At 41.8% G+C, this 21,169-nt stretch overlaps 1 protein-coding gene across 2 annotated transcripts; it reads left to right on the top strand.

Moving 5' to 3' along the window:
* Nucleotides 1–1,245: 1,245 nt before the first annotated feature.
* On the top strand, nucleotides 1,246–20,797 carry LOC123767902 (28S ribosomal protein S15, mitochondrial). 2 transcript variants are annotated; one of them, XM_045757992.2, is made up of 5 exons: nucleotides 1,246–1,479; nucleotides 4,841–5,021; nucleotides 11,067–11,200; nucleotides 14,852–15,047; nucleotides 20,336–20,797. In XM_045757992.2, the coding sequence occupies exons 1-5, from the start codon at nucleotides 1,374–1,376 to the stop codon at nucleotides 20,586–20,588; spliced, it is 870 nt and encodes a 289-aa protein (XP_045613948.2). In that variant the 5' UTR covers nucleotides 1,246–1,373; the 3' UTR covers nucleotides 20,589–20,797. The 2 variants fall into 2 exon arrangements, with proteins under 2 accessions (XP_045613948.2, XP_045613949.1); XM_045757993.2 differs by lacking the exon at nucleotides 1,246–1,479 and adding an exon at nucleotides 1,532–1,657.
* Nucleotides 20,798–21,169: the final 372 nt, after the last annotated feature.

Raw genomic sequence — 21,169 nt, 5'->3', positions numbered from 1 at the left:
ATATATCTGTGTGTGTGTGTGTAGTGTAGTGTAGTGTAGTGTAGTGTAGTGTAGTGTAGTGTAGTGTAGTACTCACCAAGTTGTACTCACCTAGTTGTGCTTGCGGGGGTTGAGCTCTGGCTCTTTGGTCCCGCCTCTCAACCGTCAATCAACAGGTGTACAGGTTCCTGAGCCTATTTGGGCTCTATCATATCTACACTTGAAACTGTGTATGGAGTCAGCCTCCACCACATTGCTTCCTAATGCATTCCATTTGTCAACCACTCTGACACTAAAAAAGTTCTTTCTAATATCTCTGTGGCTCATTTGGGCACTCAGTTTCCACCTGTGTCCCCTTGTGCGTGTGCCCCTTGTGTTAAATAGCCTATCTTTATCAACCCTGTCGATTCCCTTGAGAATCTTGAATGTGGTGATCATGTCCCCCCTAACTCTTCTGTCTTCCAACGAAGTGAGGTTCAATTCCCGTAGTCTCTCCTCGTAGCTCATACCTCTCAGCTCGGGTACTAGTCTGGTGGCAAACCTTTGAACCTTTTCCAGTTTAGTCTTATGCTTGACTAGATATGGACTCCATGCTGGAGCCGCATACTCCAGGATTGGTCTGACATATGTGGTATATAATGTTCTGAAAGATTCCTTACACAAGTTTCTAAAGGCCGTTCTTATGTTAGCCAACCTGGCATATGCTGCTGATGTTATCCTCTTGATATGAGCTTCAGGGGACAGGTCTGGCGTGATATCAACCCCCAGGTCTTTCTCTCTCTCTGACTCTTGAAGTATTTCATCTCCCAAGTGATACCTTGTATCTGGTCTACTGCTTCCTACTCCTATCTTCATTACATTACATTTGCTTGGGTTAAACTCTAACATCCATTTGTTCGACCATTCCTGCAGCTTGTCCAGGTCTTCTTGAAGCCTCAAGCTGTCCTCCTGTCTTAATCCTTCTCATAATTTTGGCGTCGTCAGCAAACATTGAGAGGAATGAGTCTATACCCTCTGGGAGATCATTTACGTATATCAGAAACAGGATAGGTCCAAGCACAGAGCCCTGTGGGACTCCACTGGTGACTTCCCGCCATTCTGAGGTCTCACCCCTCACTATAACTCTCTGCATCCTATTGCTTGTAGTGTAGTGTAGTGTACTCTATATATCAAAATATATTACTTTGAAACCCATATCGTTAACAAAAAAAATTGGGCTACTCTTATTTCAATTTCGCTACTTTTAGAGCGTCAGCTCGCTACTTTCAGCAATTTAGATCTGGCAACCCTGGCCCGGCCCGGTAGTGGGCTTCCTCAGCCGTGGTCGCTGGTCGCTGAGGCCCTGTACTACGGCCCACCAGTTCCTCGTTGTAAATGAAGCTTGTGTGTTGAGTATGGCATTACGGGTGCTGAGGTGCGTGTGTGGTGGGCGTGGTGTTGGGGCCATGGTTACCGGCCTCTCGCCCTCCACAAGGCCCACATTGACGCCTGCGATCATAGGTGCGTTATTGCCTGTTGTTGTTGGTTGAGGGGCGACGACTTGATAGAGGGATCAGATGTAATCCTAGTTCAGTCGTCTGACCAATTGTCAATTGACCAGTTGGTTCCAGTTGACAGAAACCTTGGTTCCTGTCTCGGAATGTGTTGAGTATGGCATTAACCTTACAAGACAGCAGTGGTAAGCAGTCCCTGTGGTGCAGTGGTAAGATACTCGCCCGGCGCTTTGCGACCGCTTTGGCCTGGGTTCGTATCCTAGCCGGGAAGGATTGACTGGGCGCCAATCCTTAACTGTAGCCTCTGTTCACCCAATAGTAAATGGATACCTGGTTGTTAAATGATTAAGCGGGTTGTATGCTGGGGAAAAGTAGGATCAAGGACTTACTCGAAACCCAGTGACTGTACAATATCAGAACTCTGGTATATATAAATAAATACAGAAAGTTGGGGTATGGTCGTTTCCTACAAGACTATTTGATGAAGCTCATTTTCTGTTAAAGCCGTATATATTGCGGTGCTAAGATGTGTTAGGTTAGACAGTATTTCACTCGGTTGGGTTGGGTTAGGTTGCTGGGCAGGTTTAAAAAATCCATTGCGAGTCGTCTTGTGTACGATGTGACTAGTATTCCCTTAGTTATCCTCCTGAGCTAAGACTGAGTAGAGTCGCCCATCTGGGCACTGGCCAGACAAAGGTGCTTAACCTGACTGATCCAGTAACTATCACATGATGCTAATATCATTCCTGTTTCTCAGAATTTGTTCAATGGCTTTGGTATCCAAAATTTGCTTGATTGTTAATAATGCTCAAGTTAAATATTATGTTTGAGCACAGATCTACAAGGCGACACCATAATGTTTATAATAACGCTACTACTGTGTTAGATTTTTAGATACATAACTGGGTAGTGACTAAACCATCCATGCTCTGCTGAATCAACAGACCTAATCTAACCTATGGATAACATGTTAAAGATGTTGTACCATTCCCTTAGTATGCACTCTTCAGTGTTGTACTAGAGCAAGTGATCACTAGTCCTGGCAAGTAATCACCTGGCCTCGGGAAGTAGAAACACTCATAGAACTTGCTCCAAGTGTAAAGTACAGTAGGCCTCTATTAATGATGTTAGTGAGAAAATCCTCCAGGGCTGAGAGGCGATGCGAACCCGCGACAAAAACATTGCCAGCCACGTACTCAACCACTGTACCACCAAAGCCCCAGTGGAGTTTCTCATTGATGTACAGTATATCACATTAGTGGGATTTTCTGTGTAATTACCTAAGTGTAGTTACAGGATGAGAGCTACGCTCGTGGTGTCCCGTCTTCCCAGCACTCTTTGTCATATAATGCTTTGAAACTACTGACGGTCTTGGCCTCCACCACCTTCTCACTTAACTTGTTCCAACCGTCTACCACTCTATTTGCGAAGGTGAATTTTCTTATATTTCTTCGGCATCTGTGTTTAGCTAGTTTAAATCTATGACCTCTTGTTCTTGAAATTCCAGGTCTCAGGAAGTCTTCCCTGTCGATTTTATCAATTCCTGTTGCTATTTTGTATGTAGTGATCATATCACCTCTTTTTCTTCTGTCTTCTAGTTTTGGCATATTTAATGCTTCTAACCTCTCCTCGTAGCTCTTGCCCTTCAGTTCTATATGTGTATATATATCTATATGTGTATAATGTTAGTGGTGTTAAAAATGTGAAAATTAATTAATTTTGTATAGAAATAATAGCTGAGAAGATAAGAGGTGGTGCAGATTGCGAGTTTCCTTCTGGGTTGATGGAGACCTGTAAAGCCATAGCCACTAACTGGGTGCCCCATTGGCCTGTATTCTACATGTTTATAATCCATATTTAGAGTTTTGTAGGTTCAATTAATTTATATAATATTACTGAGATTTTGGTTGGATTTGGTTAATTAGTTGGACACATGATGATGCCTTGGCATAATATATACACCTATATTGCATGTAAATCTATTCCTGACACAGCATCAAAGCAAGTAATTATAATGTAATACAATTAATTTTGCTGGTGGACAGACAGCCTATGTATATGTTCAGTACATGTTTTCACCAAAGCTGTAAAACTTCAAACTTCTGCTGAACTTTAAAATCCAGCTTGAAAAAATCAAGAAAAATGGGGCTTTTGACAACCCGCTTGCTTCCTGTCCTTGTCGAGGCCACTAGAGATGTAGTGGACCGGATAAATTCAGGTAAATGTTAGGCGTATGTCAAGGTCCCCCACAGGTCGAACTACTGATCCTCACTAAGATGAAACTCTACATGCTGACTATCTCCTCAGTACCTATTTACTGCTAGGTGAACAGATGCACTAGGTGATAGGAAATGCAGCTAACCATTCAAATCCCGCCCGGGATTTGAACCCGGAATTTCCAGTTTTGTTGTGAATCTACTTCTTTGCTTCTGTTCTCTTATTATGTTATCCAGAAATATTTAAACACCAAATTGTGATTGTATGATAACTGCAAGCCACTAGTTTATGATAATCTGATTGCATTGTAAGCAGTTACAAAATGGTGATAGAATTTTTCATGTCTTGGTTAACTCCATTATATGTACAGTGTCAGATTTATATCATTTGTATAAAAACTGTATCCATCTACTTGAACTGGTGGGTGAAGGAAAGGCCTTGTACGATACTTGGTCGGCGTTTGATCCCCGAAGGTCCAATTGGTTGTGCACCATTCCTTCCCACCTGTCATATCCCAGCTCCTTGTCCTCGTATCCCCTTTAAGTGTGATAGTTGTACTGACTTCTTTTTTTTTTTCTTCTTGTAATTACCTTACCTGTATAAAAACTGGGCATTAATAACTAAAATTGGAAAATCATAACCACATTGGCCTAGGAAATCAACATATGAAGGCAACTGACTTTTGAGGGTTAATATTATGGACATAGTGTACTGTATATAGAAAATTAATGAACATATTTGAGTACACTACATAGCTGGCTATCTTAAATTATTTGAAATAAAACTTGCATTTACCAAATTTTATCTTGGATACAGTATTTAACAAAGTTGTCAGTGTTAGTGGGTTTTTGAGAATGTAGCAATTGCCAAAATCTGCACTTAACACACCTCATTGTACCTTCTTGCATGTGTTATATACTGCATATATAATTATAGTATGTATGCATTTGTATGTATGTACAGTGTGTATGTATGTATGCATATAATAAAAGCCTCAGTTTGACATAACTAAACCAAATTTTCTGTGACCCCAAGTACACATACTGTAGTATGGCATGATGGAACTAACTAAATATAGTTAAGCATTACATAACTGATCAATCCTTACATTATTAAAGTTTGGTCTACTCTTGCCTTGTGCATTATTCCAGGCTATGAGCAAAAACGTTATGCTATGCGGTTGGAGCTGACGGAACATGGTATAAAATGGCGTCGACCAGAGTACATACCATCATGGAGACCGGAAAAGTCTGGTGACCTAGAACTACACAAAGACCCAGATGAGATGCAGCCTCGTATCGAGGTTTTGCCTGCCAAAGATATGCTTGACCAGTAAGTGCTCATTTCACTTTTTTTTTTATAACAGTAGTTCAATTAAAATGATCTGTTTGGATTGTTTTATCAGTATAAAGCTGTTTTGCAGCAGCAACTGTTCTTCACTTTTGTGTGTGTGTGTTGGGGGGGGGGGGGGAAGGGGTTTCATGTATTTGTGTGTTGTTTGTATATACAGTATATGCAACATATATCTGTACAGTATTAGTATAAACAAATTGAAAAAATTAATGCAAATTATTCAGTTTTTTATTTTTTTGGGAAAGAAATAAGGAAGTGCAGTCGGGAAACTAATGGATGGGTATGTGGGAACATTAGAGGTAGGTACAGAGAATACTTGATAAAACTAGTGTGAAAATTATGAAAGAGGCCTTAAGATTGACAGGTGCTTTTTAGTATTGAAAAATGCAAGATCTTGCATGTGGGGCATAACAATGCACATCACAACTACCAAATCAGTGCCATTACCTTGAAGCAGATTGATGAAGAAAATGACCTTGGAGTCAGAATCCACAAATTGCTGAAAGTTTTACAACAAGTGGAGCTGCAGTAAAAAAATGTAACCAAATTCTAGGAACAGTCAGACATAACTTTAATTTCAGGGAAAAGAAGGTAATTATTTAACTGGTGTAACTTTAATATGGCCCCCACTTGGATTATTGTATTGAAGCATGGAGACCTCATCTTCAGAAAGACATACAGTTGTACCTCTGTTTTCAAATTTAATCTGTTTCCAAAGATGGTTCGACAACCAAAAATTAAAAAACCGAAACAAAATTTTTCAATAAGAAATAATGAAAATTGAATTAATTGGTTCAACACACCTGAAAATAGCAACTTGTAAATATATTTTATACATAATACTGCTCATATTTTGTACTACAGTCTGTACAAGTACAGTATATCTTGCCTTTATTGAGGACTCTTGTTGGCGTATGGAAGACGGTGAGGGGGAAGGAAGGAGGAGGAGAGGTATTAGTGTTTTGAAAAGGAGTCCCCTTCCATCATAACATCAGACAGTGATGACATTTCTGGGGTACTCTCTCTCCTACGTTTTGCAGGCATACCAATAGGACCTGGTTCTGGCTCACTGCTTGTTTGTCTCACTAAAAATCTATCTATAGATACTTTGTTTTTCCCTACATTTTAACACTTGTCTGAAGTGAGTCATCACATTATCATTAAAAAGGTTAACACAGTGGCCTGCTACAGCTTTATCTGGGTGAGTTTTTTTTCAGCGAAGCTTTGCAGTTCTTCCCATACTGCACACATTTTCTTAATGAGGAAGGGCCATTCTCTACTCAACTATTCTCTTAGGTTGAACTTTACAACTGACTTTCTTGGGATCCATGGCATGATATATAATAAAAACTTTTATGTTCAGAAACCAAAAAAAGCACGAAAACAATGAAATTTTTCACAAAGAATTCAAGTGCGGTCCTCACTAGTTGGGACACACTGGCAAACACGGGCACGCCACGCGCTCGGTCGACCAATACATGTACTGTACAGTGTATCAACAAAATCGAGAAGTGAGGCAAACCTCGAATACCGAGTAGAATGTTATGCCGAAATTGAGCTCGAAAACTGAAATATTTGAAAAGAGGGGCATTTGAAAACCGAGGTTCCATTATCTACTTTGGAGAAAGTTCAACATCAGGTGACCTAAATCATTCCTGAACCAAGTCAACTCCCATTCCAAGAATGGTTGAGGGCCACAGGACTAACTGCACTGCAAACTCGACATGACAGGGCTGATCTCTATCGAAACTTTTCAAATACTGTATTGAACAACTTGGAGGATATTTATCTGGACCACTTTTTCAAAAGGTCAGATGTAACAAACAAGGAGCAATGGATTCAAGCTTATCGGGTCACAATGTAGGACAGAAAACAGGAGATCCTTTTTCACCCATAGGGTTATAAACCCATGGAACTACTGTACCTACCCACTAAAACTGTTAATGTCAAAACACTGCCACAATCTAAGATCCTAATAAATAAAATCAGGACAAATGGGGTGGGAGGGGTGGAACTTTCATAGGCCTCCTATCCCTGTCGAGGCCACTAGACAGAGTGGCCATCAGGTAAATTCAGGTAATGAAAACAGTTTGATTTGATGGTGTGAGAGGTCATATATTAGTTAATAACTATATGGAGATGACCATACCAGTAAAGGTAAAATGTGGGAAGCAACAGTTGCTTATGAGGTATATGCAGTAATACCTACTCAATTAAAAGCATTAAGTGGGTGGGTATGGAGAATTTGCTAGAATTCGTGGGATTGAGGGTGCTTGCATTCAGCAGTCACTGGTGATCAGCAACCTGCATCTAAAATAACCTATATCACCTGTATCAATGGATATAACACAATACAAAATATGCCAGCAACTCTTCAAGTATGAAAAATTTTCTGGGGAGAGCCCTTTGTGGTTCCCTGAAGCCATCCTGCTGAGATGGCTCCCAACTACTAGAATGCATCAGCCATGGAGTTCAGTTTGGCCTACTGGGAACCAGTCAGAACCTGGCCCCCACTCAGAGGCACAGGAAGCAGCTGACACACTGCCTCCTAGCCAGGAAAGGTATCTAGAAAGTCACCAAACCAATGCAGACCACTGCTGGGTTTAAGAGATACTGTACCCACTCTACCCCTCACTCATTTGCGGAGGGAGAGGGGCTGGGGTTTATCCTGTCCACTGCTAGTTCTTTTGGGGATGCAATGTTTGCAACACGTCTTCAGTAGGGCTCCAGGGTCATTAGTAAACATGGCTGGCCCCGGTGCTTTTCAGCCAAGTGCCCTTTTAGACTTTGTCCTGTGTGGTTTTGGTTTGTACACTTGGTGTAGTGTGGGCGTGGCACTTTAGTGCACTTGGAGCAGCATGTGCTCAGGGCTACCTTCCCAGAGTACTACTTAGCACTGCCCCTTATGCTGACAGTTCTTTTCTCTGGTGTGTTTTGGAAGTTTTCTCTCTTAGAGGACCATCATGCTTGGGGTGGCATTCTCCTTGAGCGAGTCAAGGGGTCTTGCTGCCCCTCTGTTTTGACCCAAGCCAGGAGCGAGTGTTGGCTGGTGGGGTGCACTTGTGGCTGACGAGCTTCTTGTGTGGCGTGCTGAGATTGGCCTTCGCAGCCATGTAGCCCAGGATGTGTCGGCTTACATTTAGCTTTCTGCGAAGCATCCCCCAATGTTTGGGTGTCTTTCTTGGTTTACCCTTCAGGTCTTTGAAATTTCCTACTGGTTCATTGTGGCCAATGGATCTCGTCTTATGCTAATTTAAGGAGTGTTCATTGTCCGTGCCATGGGGAGACAATCATTTGTTCTGCCTCCGCTATGCCGCCTATTGGATTGAAGTCACCTACGACCCTGAGTCCTGTGTGGTTTGCACTCCCCATGTGGCTACTAGTAGCATTACAGGTTTGTCTTGTTTGTCTTTCACAACCGTCTAGGTTGTGTGCCTGGTTGGATGCCCCAAGAGCTCTGGCCTTGTGTTTAGGTACACAAAATTGGAGGTGAACGTCATCTTGGCACTGTCTGCACCTCTTCCGTTTCATTTAGGAGTGGTTTGCCCTCCTTTCCCTTCTGCTTCCAGCCCGAAACATCTGGGGGGACTCTGGGTTAGGGCATGGTTTAGCTCAGGATGTGACTCGGTGGTCTCTGGGTGTGGCTCCTTCCAATTTAGTCCTCTGGTTTCTGGCGTTTCTGGCTCTCATGGAGGTCCACTGTGGCTCCATGAGGATGTAAAGGCTCTTGGATCTGGATCTGGTAATTTCCTAAGTGTAGTTACAGGATGAGAGTTATGCTCGTGGTGTCCTGTCTTCCCAACACTGTCATATAACACATTGACACTACTGATGGTTTTGGCCAACACCACCACCTCACTTGTTCAAACTGTCTACCACTCTACTTGCAAAAGTGAATTTTCTAATATTTTTTTTGGCAGCTTTGTTTATTTAGCTTAAATTTATGACCTTGTTTTTGAAGTTCGGGTCTCAAGAATTCTTCTTTATAGATTTTATAAAGTCTCTATAGTCGATTACTGTTACTATTTTGTACTTGATCATATCTTCTATCTTCTTGCTTTGGCATACTTACCCACCTCTAACCTCTCCTCATATATTTTGTCTTTCAGTTTTGGAAGCCATTTAATAGCATGTCTTTGCCCATTTTCCAGTTTTAAGTGACTCATAAGATATGGGCACCATACAACCACCCCATACACTTTTGTCGAGGTCTTCTTGAAGGGCATGTCAGCAGCTTTGTTGGCCCAGTTTTTGGATTCAGCTTGGGTTCTGGCCCTCTTTTCTGCCTCCTCTGTCTCTCCTCTCCTTTTCCCTGAGGATGCCATTGGTCTGTTTTGTCTTTTGCCTGAACTTGTGGGAAGGATGAGGGCTGGGGAGCTCCAGTGTTTTTTTAAATTTGGGCAAGATAAACATAGAAATATCAGAGTGAAAAGTGCATAAATATAAATATTTGCCAAATAAACAGAAATAACAAAAGTTAAAGAAACAAAGCAGAAATAGTATTTTTGAAAGAAAGTGTGTGGGAGCACATGATGACCAAAACAATTATGGCTGCTGGCAAGAGGAAGGACACAACAGAAGAGATTAATATTGATGGTTATGATAAGGAAAATATTAGCAAGAGTGGTTTTCACAACAGTTTGCCAAAAAGAGAGATCATTGTACTAATCCACCAGGGCCGTGACAAGGATTCAAACCTACGTCCGAGATCATCCCAGACACTGCCTTAATCGACTGAGCTACGACATGGTCAAAAGAGTTGAAATCCTCGTCACGGCCCTTGTGGATTTGTTCATTGATGCATCACGCTATTGTGATTTCTGTGTGTCGTGTAGAGATCATTGTAATATATCATGTGAATAGCAATAAGAGAAAATCAATTAGAGCAATGATGACTTGAACCAGCAGTCATGGTACCCCTAACTCTGCACCTCACCCTTGTACCATAATATGGTATAGGTTAAACAATTTGAGATTCCACTGAATCCATAGGAAGTCTGGAGTCTTTTACTGAAGCCAGTCCAAGTTTTACATATAACCCCCATGCACTCTGGTGTTGGTAAAATAGTTCATCAACTGTATGCTCCTGCTTCAGATACCCAAAGAAATTAAACTAATGTGATAACATAGCAGTGAGAAATCAGAGCAAGAGGTCACCCCCCCCCCATTATTGACTAGGACCTGCTTTATTCTACCGAGTTCCTTGTCAGTCGGCTCACAACTGGAGCTGTGTGTGAGGGGCATGGTTGACATAGGCAGTAACAACACTGCTTGCACCTATTGTTTCTAAAGTGTATTCCATTACACCATACCTGGTTGATACTTGGTTGATGGGGTTCTGGGAGTTGTTCTACTCCCCAAGCCCAGCCCGAGGCCAGGCTTGACTTGTGAGAGTTTGGTCCACCAGGCTGTTGCTTGGAGTGGCCCGCAGGCCCACATACCCACCACAGCCCGGTTGGTCCGGCACTCCTTGGAGGAATAAATCTAGTTTCCTCTTGAAGATGTCCACAGTTGTTCTGGCAATATTTCTTATGCTCGCCATGGTGTATATGCATGGTGTATTTCATTACACCATGCTATCTTGCATGGCTGGGGCAGAGGGTCATGAGCAGGTACATCATCTTGTATGGAATACAGTACTCTGTATGTGATGGGAGCTTTGAGAGAGCAAGGGCCTGTATTTGTCAGGAACTGCTGACTAAAATATAATTACCATATCACTGGCCAAAATAGATAAAGGCAATTAACACTTGTGTTTAAGTGTACAGTAATTATATGTAAGACACATGCAATACATAATTAAGAGGAAGATAAATGAGAGTAGATTTAGGATAAGGCTGGAGGATTAGTGGGATAAATAGTAGGAGGGAAATACTGTACATGCAAGAAAGGAGTGAATCATAGAAACATTGTAGAAATACAGTTTAGCACTGTACAGTACAGTATGTTTGAATTGCATGTTAAGTTGTACTTTAGTGGTTAAATATTAGTATGATTTTCATTGATTAAATTGTGATTTCACAGGGTTGATGAGGATACAAGAAAGCTTTTATCACTGAAATTTGCTACTCATGGCGAGTCTATGAAGATTAAGCATTATGAAATGTTGCGAAGAGTTCAGCGGCACCAATTAGACACTAGTTCAATGGAAGTTAAAAGTAAGTACATTACAGTAATGTAGGTTTTTTTGTGATGAGCAGCAATTCTCAATTTATCAGGGGAAGCAATTATTGCAAATTTTTTTTTTGTTACTAGATTTTAAACATAATATAAAAATAATATAGAAGATTATATGGAGATCTCCATATAATCTCCATATATATATATGGAGATAGATATGGAGATATAGGTAGATGGAGATGGCTAGATAGTCAGTTCTTTAGAAGCCTTCCGGGGACTCAGAGGCGAAGGGAGCAAATGGCCATGAACACTACATTTAAAGTATGTCATCTTCCCATCGACTAGGAAAGGCACCCAGAAAGGTAGGCGAATCAAAACAGACTACTGCCTGGTTGAAAAGTGTGACATACGTTTTCACAAGCGCAAAAGATCTTTCCCCAGAAAACAAACAAGCAAAATGTCATCCAACTATCCCCCCCTGCTCATTAGCTCCCCCCTCCCTCCTCTCCTTTTCTGCAGGGAGGCGGGGTGGCCCGGGTAGGTCAGGCTGCCACCCTCCAGTTCTTTGAATGATGAAAACCACTGATCGGAGGGAGGGAGGGAGGGTGTCAGAGAGCCTCCGAGGCTCGCTCAGAAACTGCCATTTTATTGCATTCAATGCTGGTTTTCTGAGATAATCTTCAACAGCTTCCTGAAGCTAGCTACCCACAGAGAAGGAAAACAGGGAAGGACCCGGGAGGTGGCAGCGCTGCAGAACGCAACCCAACAAAGACAGCTGGCCGCTACAAAAGACCTATAGCAACACAAAGCACAGAGCACCCGGGACGGATAAGAGACGCCTGGAGGCCAGGGCCATGACCGACCACCAAAACGCCCCGTGATCGAAAACCATCCAAAGACACCAAAAGAACTGCACACATCCAAACAGCATGGGCAAGAAGGTTGACCGTAGGCCGGCTAGATGTAAAGACACTGTGAACAACTTAAGACACACAAACCCTGGAACTGAAAATCAGGAAAACCTGATCAACCTAGGGAGTAGCCATCGACACAGAACAGGTGACCTGCCAGAAGCTGCGTATTCTGGCAGAATTGCATCACATGTTGTGTCACCGGACACAATATGTGATGCACCCCCGACTTAACCAACAAAGCATCGACAACCAATGGATTCTCTCCCAAAGCCTGCCGCCTCAATTTTCACCGGAATTGGAGCTTGCAGCAACAAACAATTACTTACCAGAATCGAGCACACGCCAAAGGGACCACCACAAACCGAGATGAAGAAGAAAGGAATGATCCCAGTCTTTCCTGGAAGACCAAGAAGGCTTTGGCAACGCAAGAGCAGGCTGGCAGTGAAAATGCATGTGAAAGCTAGTGGAAGCCGTAAGCTAGCGTAAGCTGTTGCATCTTGCGTTCTGGGTGGGTGTCTCACCCATCCAGAACGTAAGATGCAGTGGCTCTGCCAGCACTGCATGACACACTGATAGTATTCGATGGGACCCATCATGCCTTGATGGGTCCCATCGAAGTTCAACCTAAGAAAATAGTTATGAGTAGAAGTGATCGAGGATGTTCCTTCCTCGTTAAGAAAATGTGTGCAGTAAGGGAAGCACTGCAAAGTTTTGCTGAAAAGACTCACCCAGATAAAGCAGTAGCAGGTTGTTGTGTTGACCTTTTAATGACAATGTGATGTCTCACTACAGACAAGTGTTAAAACGTAGGGAAAAACAAATGTCTATAGACAGATTCTTAGTAAGACAAGCAAGCAGTGAGCCACAACCAGGTCCTAGTGGTATGCCTGCAAAACGTAGGGGAGAGAGAGAGTACCCCAGAAATGGCGTCACTGCCTGATATTATGTGCAAACATGATGTAGATGCAAACACTAATACCTCTCCTTCCCCCTCCCCCCCCAACCCTTCCTCACTATCTTCCATATGCCAATAAGAGTCCTCAATAAAGGTAAGGTATAGTAAAAAAAATTGTAGTATTCTGTATAAAATGTATTTTTAAGTTAATATTTTTGGGAGTGTGGAATGGATTAATTAAATTTACATTATTTCTTATGGGAAAATTTGTTTTGGTTTGCGAATTTTTGGTGTATGAATCTTCTCTTGGAATGGATTAAATTCGTAAACCAATGTGCCACCTGTAGTGGCTTTAAGCATAGTATGTACTAGCTCTATCTAGAAATCCAACATTCTGTTTGTAACTCTTTTGAATGTATGTACTTTTACCTGAATAAACATTATCACAACCTAGGCTAAGCCTAATAAGGAGCTAGGATCTCCACCGTGACAACAGGCCAAAATGCCAAAATAAAAACAAAAGAAAGCCCCCCCAAAAGCACACAACAAGCAAACTAGCAGCCAGAGAGAAACATCGGTCACCGTATTTGATAGTAATGCAGGCTGCGCTAGCTGTAGTACACCCTCCAGTAAATAAACACATCCCTACCTGGAGCAAGTTGGAAAGATCAAGACCCCTCCGACTCACCCCAAGAGTGAGGACAACTGCGAGTAAGGAAGCCCTCTAACGGCGAGTGTTCTCCAAATGCCCCAGGGAAGATAACCGAGCAGTCTCCGTGGGGTAGTGGTAAGACACTCGCCTGGCGTTCCGCGAGCGCTATGTCATGGGTTCGTATCCTGGCCGGGGAGGATTTACTGGGCGCAATTCCTTAACTGTAGCCTCTGTTTAACGCAACAGTAAAATGTGTACTTGGATGAAAAAACGATTCTTCGCGGCAGGGGATCGTATTCCAGGGACTTGCCCGAAACGCTACGCGTACTAGTGGCTGTACAAGAATGTAACAACTCTTGTATATATCTCAAAAAAAAAAAAAAAAAAAAAAAAAAAAAAAAAAAAAAAAAACCCTGAGACACAAGGGCAGTAATTATGGAGCACCTAGGAAAGGGAACCCTAGGCGCATGGAGCTCCAGTACTCCAAACTCCTGGCAACATGCGCACCTTCATTTCATAACACCGCAGCAAGGGCGAAACACTAAATAAAACGGGAACACGGACCCAGAGCGACAGCGACCACATGGCACGACAACCTCAGTCAAAGAAGTGAAGGGTGGCGACCTGGGTAGGTTCCTCTTCCCAACCTACCCAGGCTGGCTCCTCCTTTCCCCTGCAGGGGATGGAGCTAATGTGTGGGGGGTTATTTGGATGACGTTTTATTTGTGTTTGCTTTCTGGGAAAGTTCTTTTGTGCTTGTGAGCACATAAGTTGCATCTTTCAACCTGGCAGTGATCTGTTTTGATTCGTCTACCTTTCTAGGCGCCTTCCCTGGTCAATGGCAAGATGACATACCTTAAATGTAAAGCGTTCAAAGCTATTGCTCCCTTCGCCTCTCTGAGGGGGGCCAGGCTTGTGGTTGCCGATAGGCTAACTCTGCAACTGATAACAGTAGAGTAGTATGGCACTTGATCAGTAAGATAACTTCAGAGAGCCAACGGGGCTTCCCCCAGAAAAGAATTTGTTTCAGATTTGTTTTTCTCACTACAGTAGTCGGCTATTAACAGGTCTGCAGCTCAGGGGTTAAAAAAAAATTGTAATTAAAAGATAGGATTGTTTCTAGAAGTTCCTTGATGTACATTGTATGTCAAATAAATTAAATGTTTTGTTTAAGGCAGAGCAGTGCAATGGTTATACATTGATAATTATTATATTTTAATTTTTTCAGTTGCTGCATTAACAGTGAAAATTCAAAATTTGCAACGAGTAACCTTCAAGTGTAAGAAGAACATCATTGAAAGAGTTCGACTGCAAGAAATGATAGATCGTAGGAAGAAGTTGTTGAAAAATCTGAGAAAAGCAGACTATAAACGCTTCGAATGGCTCCTGGAAGAACTAAATCTCTTATATCGGCCTTTCCCAAGGTAGGGTGTATTTTTCTTGACATTGTGTTAAGTTACGGATTGAGTCTGTTTATGTTGTTGATAATAACTTGATAATAACTTCCTTGGTTTACACAGGTTCTGTACAGATTTGCATTGCATTCATGTTTTACTGCCAGATATATGATTCGGATGGATGTGGTTCACAGATACTTTTATTGTGTGGTGTGTGGGCAGTTATTTTGCCATTTGCATTGGTACTGTATACATTATATATTGTAACACTTTGTATACTTGCAGTAATTTAAAATAATATCCAGGCAGCAAAGGAAGCAACCTGGATGAAGAAAATTTGAAAAACTTTCCCAATTTTATTTGGCTGGATTTTGAATCGCAGCAATATTTTGGAATTTACGACTTTGATAGGTAGACAGTTCCGTGGGTTTATAACTGCCCAGTAGGTGAAAAAGCATCTCCTGTTTTCTGTTTTACATTGTCACGTGTTGAGCTTGAAGCCATTTCTCCTTGTATGTGTTACATTTGATCTTTTCAACAAGTGCTCTCGATCAATATCCTCCAAAATGTTTGGTAGTGTCTTTTAGAAAACAAGATCAGTCCTGTCATGTCTGGTTTGCAGTGTTGTTCATCTTGTCCCCTAACCATTCTTGGTGTGAGTTTACTTAATTCTGGCAAGTTTTTTGTTACCCAGTGCTGAACTTTCTCCAAAGCAGATGTGTCCTTCAGAAGACTATCTCTATGCTTGGATATAGTAGTTCAAATAGAAGCAGACTAGAGATTTGTACAGTTGGCTAACTACCTTCTTTTCTTTGAGGGACTTCAAAGCTTTGTTTGACTATTCCTAGGGTTTAGTTGGTTTCTCTTGAAGGGAGCCCCACGTGGCTTCCTGAAGGTATCTTGCTGAGACGGCTCTCAACTACTAGGTCACATCAGCCACGGAGTTCTGTTTGGCTTACCAAGGAGTCAGAACCTGGTCACCCCTCACAGAGGTGCAGAGAGCAGGTGACACAGGATTCAAAAGGTGACTGCTAGTGATAACACATGTATCAGAGGAGCTCCGGGATATTTCACAATTCCTAAGTATTGTAGTACAGGTTGATGATGGTGAATGGTGTCCCAAGGAACATAGTTATAGTGCTTTTGAAAAATAGGCGAGATACTGTAACACGAATGTGCAAAGTGAAGTGAAAAATTGGATGAGAAAAAGTGACCCTAGTGTTTACAGTGCAGACAACAACATTCAAGATGGCTACCAGCAAGTAGGAAAACAAAACAGAGCTAGATTTTGGGGGTTTTAATGAAGAAAACATTGATATAAGTAGTCTATACAACAAATTGGCAAAATTAGATATTATAGTGAACTATCATGTAGAAATAATCAGAAAATTGAAAGAAAGTAATGAGCACTTGAGTGGCAAGGTTTTAGGTCTTGAGGGTTAGTGAAAGACTTATGCAAGGATGAGAATCAATAGGAAACAAATTGCAAAGCCATGGAAGAGGAAAATAAACTCTTAAAAATAGCTTTGGATGAAGTTAAAGCAAATTTAAACTTAAATGACTACGATAGGCTAGGTAAGGAAATTCAACAGGAAAAACAGCTTTTGTCAGTACAGATTGAGGAAGTTACACAGGGAATAGAACAGTGCAAGAAGGATATGCAACTCGCCTATGCACAAGTGGCCAAGGAGAAGGAAAAAATAGAAGCGGCAGTAAAGAAAGTCAAACACTGCAGCAACCATGATAAAACAAACATTAGGCTGGAAGTGAGAAAGGAACTGGCATCAAATCCTAAATTGGTACAAAACACAGTTGATCGAAGTCTGATAATTTTTGGTTGCAAAGAAAAGGAGATAACATCTAGGCCAGAAAGAGCTGTAGAAGAGAAAGTAGTAGATAAAATTGGTGGCCTCGTGGAAGGTCTTAATACCATAGAGAATGTCTGTGACTACAGCAGGATTGGAAAGTACGTAAAAGGGAAAGTTCGACCTTTGAGGATCACCCTGAATGGTGCCAAACAGATGGAAGAAGTACTAAGGAATGCTAGAAAATTGCAAAGTGATGAGGTAGGGAAAGTATGGTCATTAAGATGAGATCTTTCAAAGAAGACAGAGAAGCTGAAACTGAACCTCACCGAGGCAAAACGTTTAAATGAGAGCAGGAATGAAGTAGAAATCAATTCTTTTTTTCTACAAAGTGATAGGGGTAGGCAGACCAGTAAAGTGGTACATAAAGGCAAACCAACAAAATCATTAGGACCATTGTCCTTTCCAATGAGGGCCTTTTGCTTCAGAGGGAGGGGTTTAATATCCCCCCTCCTTGTATGAATTTGATCTTCAAGCAGCTTACCCCCTCCACCCCTGGTGTTCTTTTCTGCATTCATCTCAGCCTGTCGGATGCATCTTTCCAGACGTTCCTGGGTACTTTTTGAGTTTGGATCTTCTCCTTATTGGATGTGTTATGGGGTTCTGGAGTCTTTCTGGATAGCGGACAATACAGAGACATGGTTTTTGTTTGTTTGGCCCCGTTGGGCATTATGTTCATCTGCAGCCATCTTGCTCTTTTCTGGCAAAGAATGAGTTGGTGGGCTTCCAATGGGATCCCTTGGTGGTTGTTGCACCCCTGGACTAATCAACCAACCATCATGTGATATGTCTGGTAGCAGCTCCCTGCCACTGCATTTGTACCATTGATTCTGCCTGAGTAGATGCCTTGTGGGTTGAAACCATTTCTTTAGTTTCCTTGTTCCAAGGCTTGTGTTTCCCAGGTCATCCAAGGTGTCAAGTCCAGCCAGCTTGTAGTCTCCCCACATGCTAATGATGATTGAAAATACATGGCTCTTGTGGTGGTTTCTGCTAGTGTGTCCTTGGCTGATATTCAGGCACTGATTATGGCAGCCCGGTATTTAGTTAATGTTCCTAAGCATCGTGGTGCCTGTGTCGCTTTGGGTTGTCTCGCAGCCTGGCGTTTCATCTTCGTTTGACTTGATTTCTCCTCCATCCTGGTGAGTCCCTCTTTCTTTGTGAGTAGTTGGCTTCATCAAAGCTTCAGGGTGTCACAAGGGGCTCCCCCCAGAAACCCAGTGTTGAATGTAATGAAGTGCCTCTTTCTGGATGAGCCTCTGTGGCTCCCAGATTCCCACCCTCCCTCCTCCTAGGTCATCGGTTAGGGGTTTCAATTGCACATCTGTTCCAGAACTGGTGTAGTGGGCACCAGGAGCTCTGCCCCACCCCAACTGGTGGGTGGGGGGGGGGGGTAGTGCTATCGAGCTTTTACTTGTTTCGAGAGATTCGATAGTTTGTTTACATTGTTGGGGAGGTTGGCAGTTTTGAGGTTTTAGTCTCTTTGAACCCAGCAGTATTTGCTGACTTTTTGGATGCTTTCCCAGTGGGGTGGCAGAGGTTCACCTGCTCTCTGTACCTTTGTGAGGGGTGGGGGAGGTCCCAGGTTCTGGTTCTGTTTCCTGGTTGGCCAAACATAACTTCACGGGTAATGTGACCTAATAGTTGGGAGCCATCTCAGGGAGATAGTTTCATGAAGCCATCAGGGCTCACCCAGAAAGTGGCATTCCATTACATTCAATGCTGAGCTTTTTCTGCTATCTTCCCTCCCTTTCCCCATCCACCAACTACAGTACTAGGAAAATTTGAATTGGGTTGCGACCTTTGCCTCGCCTTGCGACTTTGTTGATACAGTACCCGTATGGGTCGACTGAGCGCATGGTTCCTGGTGGCATGGGCGACCCTGCTTCAGTTAACCAGAGCCGCGTGCTTAGTGACAATCGCGCTTCAATTCTGTTAAGAATTTCATTTTGTGCTCTTTTGGTTTTTGAACATAAAAGTAATTATTATATATATCACCCTATGGGTCCCAAGAAAGTCAGTGGTAAGGTTCAACCTAAGAAAATAGTTGAGAGTAGAGGATGTCCCTACTTCATTAAGAAAATGTGTGAAGTATGGGAAGCTCTGCAAAGTTTTGTTGAAAAAACCCACCCAGATAAAGCTGTAGTAGGCCGTTGCATTGACATTTTTAATAAATACAGTGTGATGTATCACTACAGACAAGTGTTAAAATGTAGGGAAAAATGAGTGTCTTTAGACAGATTCTTAGTAAGACAAGCAAGCAGTGAGCCACAACCAGGTCCAAGTGGTATGCTTGCAAAACATAGAGTATGCCAGAGAAGTCATCACTGCCTGATGTTATAATGAAAGGGGACTCCCTCTTCCAAACAATATAACACCTCTTTGTCCTCCCCCCCCCCCCCCCCCCCCCCCCCCGTCCTGACAGTCTTCCATAAGCCAACAAGTCATCAATAAAAGTAAGCTATAACTTGTACATACTATAGTACAAAATATTTGTATGTATTATGTATGAAATGTATTTATAAGTTTATATTTTTGGGAGTGTGGAATGAATTAATTAAATTTACATTATTCATTATGGGAAAATTTGCTTCAGGTTGCGATTTTTTGGCTTATGACCCATCTCTGGGAACGGATTAAATTAGAAAACCAAGGTACCACTGTAGTATAAAAGTGGTGTGGAGGGAGGGTGGTTGTTCCTTCAAGTTAGCAAAACAATGTAAACCATGGATGGGCACAAAGTAAACCTGTGAAGTAATCCATAGCATAGATTTGGAAGAAATAAATTAAATTCATGAAAGAATCTACACAAAACATAAGAATTAGTGTACAGAATATAGTATAAAGAACAAATATTTCTTATTTGTACTTGGCTTGGAGTGGGAAGCTGGCTGCAGGCAACTAGATTCGCTGACCAAAGAAAAAAACGACATTTTACTTGTGGGGGGAATGTACAAGCAGTCCCTAACTTACAAACTGGATGCATTTTAAAAAGGTGCTCATAACTCTGAACCAGATTCCCATAGAAAATGCTATAAATGGGGGATGCATTCCTGAACCACCAAAAATTGACAGCCACATGCTTTCCGTAAGCCACTTATCTGGATGTGCCTGTTATCCGTTTTAGAGTTTGTCCAAATAAGAAAATGCAGTTAACTGGCGAAGGTGAGCAGTCCGAATAAAAATGTGCAATAAAGTCATGAGTCGAGCATCCGCCAGGCCTCGCTGCCAGGTGGTGGTGCGTAGGTGGGAGATGGGGGCCTAATTTGCCTAGCGATAATATCGGGTGCCACTCAAGTGCTTCATTCCCATGTGATGTCACGGATTCATGTCCCTTTGTTTTATGTCACGAGACTGGAGCGTTTATTGTGATTTTGTTGGATATACAGTACTGTACAGTATATAAAGACAGCAATGGTGAATATTTAAATTGATTAATTTATTTTATTCCAGAGAGTACAAGTGGATAACTAGAAAAGATTCGTTACAAAAGCTTGTCCAAATGCATGGAGAAGAATTGAAAGAGAAACGTCTTGCAGAATATCAGGCAGCCCTTGAGCTTCAAAAGGAGCCCTTCTTAAAAGAGAAGGTGGAAACACTGCGTTGGATTGCCGAGACAGAGACCAGTTTGGGGGTACCAGTCAGTGTTGTTGTTCCAGAAGACCCCACAGTAACACATGGTTCCAATTCTGACATTAAAGAGTAAAATGGCCATTAAATTTGATTTTATGTATTGTTATTAGTAGAGTTTTACTGAATGTTGAAATTTATTTAACAACCCGTCTCATACAGAAAGTTAGTAATGTTGTAGGTAACATTGTATATAAATTTGAAACTTCTCATATTAATTACTTTACATACTGCAGTAATTATTAAAAATGTAGCCCTATGATGATAATAAATTTGTTATTTATATTACTATGTCTAAATTAAACTTATGCATACAAGCTAACAATTAAAAAAAAATAAATGAAGATTCACATACAGTACTTATAATAATAATAAACAATGTGATAATGTTTTAAATACTGTTTACATGGTTTTTACACCAATTTCCATGAACTGTAGTTTCTGATCACTGCTTTCTGTGTCCAGGAGTTGATGCTTAGCTGCTTGTCCTGGTCACTTCCGTGGCTACTCTTTTTCTCTCTTCCCCTCCAGCTTTTGCTAGTAGGTATTCTTCTGCTGTCTTGATCCAAAATGATATTACTTTGTACCCCTGCTTTTTTAGTTGAATATTCATTCCTCTGATACCTGCTTGATGGGGTTCTGGGAGTTCTACTCCCC

The sequence above is a fragment of the Procambarus clarkii genome, chromosome 58 (genome assembly GCF_040958095.1).
Source record: "Procambarus clarkii isolate CNS0578487 chromosome 58, FALCON_Pclarkii_2.0, whole genome shotgun sequence".
Classification (NCBI taxonomy): Eukaryota; Metazoa; Arthropoda; class Malacostraca; order Decapoda; family Cambaridae; genus Procambarus; species Procambarus clarkii.
The sequence above is the reverse complement of the archived record's forward strand: the minus strand, read 5'-3'. Positions and strand labels throughout refer to the sequence as shown.